This window comes from Pelophylax lessonae (genome assembly GCF_965119305.1).
Source record: "Pelophylax lessonae genome assembly, chromosome: 2".
NCBI classification, from domain to species: Eukaryota; Metazoa; Chordata; class Amphibia; order Anura; family Ranidae; genus Pelophylax; species Pelophylax lessonae.
The window spans coordinates 750,914,138-750,916,917 of record NC_138769.1 but is presented as its reverse complement, the minus strand read 5'-3'; the positions used below and the strand labels follow the sequence as shown (position 1 = coordinate 750,916,917).

General features: G+C 43.1%; 1 protein-coding gene across 1 annotated transcript; it reads left to right on the top strand.

The window, feature by feature from the left end:
• Positions 1-1,569: 1,569 nt before the first annotated feature.
• LOC309547892 (olfactory receptor 52K2-like) lies at positions 1,570-2,505 on the top strand (the record flags this gene model as incomplete). The annotated part of the gene is made up of 1 exon (XM_082247894.1): positions 1,570-2,505. The coding sequence occupies one exon, from the start codon at positions 1,570-1,572 to the stop codon at positions 2,503-2,505; it is 936 nt and encodes a 311-aa protein (XP_082104020.1).
• Positions 2,506-2,780: the final 275 nt, after the last annotated feature.

The following is a 2,780-nucleotide window of genomic DNA, read 5'->3' as shown; positions in this document are numbered from 1 at the left end:
TCCTCTGCATTGCTGGGTCTGGTGTCTCTCATCTTCCTCTTGACAATACCCCACAGATTCTCTATGGGGCTTAGGTCAGGCCAGTTTGCTGGCCAATCAAGTACAGTGATCCCATGATCATGTGACCAGGTATTGGTAGATTTGGCAGTATGGGCAGAGCCAATTCCTGCTGGAAAATGAAATCAGCATCTCCATAAAGCTGGTCAGCAGAGGGAAGCATGAAGAGCTCTAGTATTTCCTGCTAGAGAGCTGCGCTGACTTTGGTGGACCAACACCAGCAGATGACACGGCTCCCCAAATCATCATTGATTGTGAAAAATTTTGCATTTCATTTGGAAATGAAAGTCTCAGAGTCTAAAGGAGGAGTGGAGAGGCACAGAATCCAAGTTGCATGAGGTCCTGTGTGAAGTTTCCACAGTCAGTGATGATTTGGGGAGCCGTGTCATCTGTTGGTGTTGGTCCTCTGTGTTTTATCAACTCCAATGTCAGAGCAGCCCTCTACTAGGAAATTCTAGAGCTCTTCATGCTTCCCTCTGCTGACCAGCTTTATGGAGATGCTGATTTCATTTTCCAGCAGGACTTGGCACCGCCCACACTGCCAAAACTACCAATACCTGGTCACATGATCATGGTATCACTGTGCTTGATTGGCAAGCAAACTCGTCTGACCTAAACCCCATAGAGAATCTGCGGGGTATTGTCAGGAGGAAGAGGAGAGACACCAAATCCAAAAATGCAGAGGAGCTGAAGGCCGCTGTCAAAGCAACCTGGGCTTCCATAACACCTCATCAGTGCCACAGGCTGATCGCCTCCATGCCACGCCTCCACGCCACGCCGCATTAATTCATGCAAAAGGAGTCCCGATCAAGTATTGAGTGCATCCTATACTGTACATGGACAGACTTTTCACTAAGATAACATTTCTCTATTAAAAATCCTTTTATTATTGGTCTTATGTAATATTCTAATTTTCTGAGATGCTGAATTTTGGGGTGTCACTCGCTGGAAGCCATAATCATCAAAATTAAAAGAAAGAAATGCTTGAAATCTCTCTATATAAAATACAGGAGTTTCCCTTTTTCAATTGAATTACTGAAATAAATGACCTTTTTGATGATATTCTAATTTTATGAGATGCACCTGTAAGATTTTCTGCTGATAGACAGTCAGATGTTAGATAATCAGCAAAGGCCAGTTGGCCTCCAGCATGAATATTAACCCATGTAAAATAATGTACAATATGTGGTGTGGCCCATGGCACGGCAAGGAGCAAGCATGATGACCAGATATAATCCATTTATTTCCATGAACAACCAACGTTATTTTCCTAGTGGATTTGCGTTATGTGATTTCCTCCAGTCTCTGCCCATCGGTCAATGGCTTTGTAGAAGGTATCGGAGGATGAGTAGGTTTGGGTACTTAGTTTTCCTGACTTGTTTATTAAACTTTTATCTAATTTCAGGTCTCCAAGACAAATGATGATAGACTTTTTAAACTCTTGAGTAATATAAAAATGTTTCACCTTTCATGTTTATGTTTCTTACAGGTGAATAAAGTTGGCCGCAAAAAATGTTTAATGTGACCTCCGCCCGCCCTACGTATTTCATACTACTTGGAATTCCTGGTCTTGAAACCTCTTACGTCTCCATAGCTTTCATCTTCTTCTTGGTGTATGTGATCTCGCTGATAGGAAACTTGACTCTCCTGCTTATCATCAGACTAGACCGGAACCTCCATGAGCCCATGTACATCTTCCTCTCCATGCTGTCCTCCGTAGACCTTGTGGTCACCAGCACCACCACGCCCAAGGTGTTGGCCATCCTTTGGTTCGACTCCAAAGAAATTTACTACGAGGCCTGCTTGACACAAATGTTCTTCACCAACTCGTTCACCTCCATTGAGTCTTCCATACTGCTCGCTATGGCTTTTGACCGGTACGCTGCCATCTGCCACCCTCTGCGGTACACTTCTATTCTGACCAATCGTGTGGTTTTAGCCATTGGTTTGTGTTGCCTTGGTAGGGGAGTTGCCTTAGCGACGCCTTTATCGACTCTTTACAGAAGATTATCTTTATGCAACAATAACGTCATTTCTCACTCTTTTTGCGATCACTATTCGACGGTGAAGTTGGCGTGCTCTGACTCCACTCTAAACACTACTTATGGATTAGCGGGGTCTCTTGCTATGGTGGTTGTAGATCTGTCCTTGATTGCCTTGTCCTACATTTTCATCCTTCGCGCTGTATTTCACCTAAAATCCACAGAGGCCCGGCTGAAGGCTCTCAGTACCTGTGCCTCCCATATCGGCGTCTTCCTTGTCTTCTATCTCACCATTGTCCTCTCCGCTGTGGTCCAGAGGTTTGCAAAGTTTGTCCCCTTATATGTCATTGTTCTGCTGGCCAATGTCTACCTGATGCTGCCTGCTTTTGTAAACCCCCTGATATACGGGATAAGGACCAAACAGATCAGACACAGGATTATGACTCTGCTACATTGTTACAAATAAAGATTGAAACATTGTATCACAATAAAATACCAACCTATACCTGGTCTACTGCATTTATTGGTACATTTTCTTGTTTCAGTATGTTAATAATTACATAATAATTACATAAAAGCATTTCCACCATCTAACCTTCAAAACACGTAACTTAATTGGAAATATAACAAGGAAACTGGAAAAATATTTCAAGGGTTCCTCTGTGCTGAAATTGGAATTCATATTTATTGGAAAGTTGTTTACTTTAACCCCTTCATTACTGGGTACTTCCAACCCCCCCC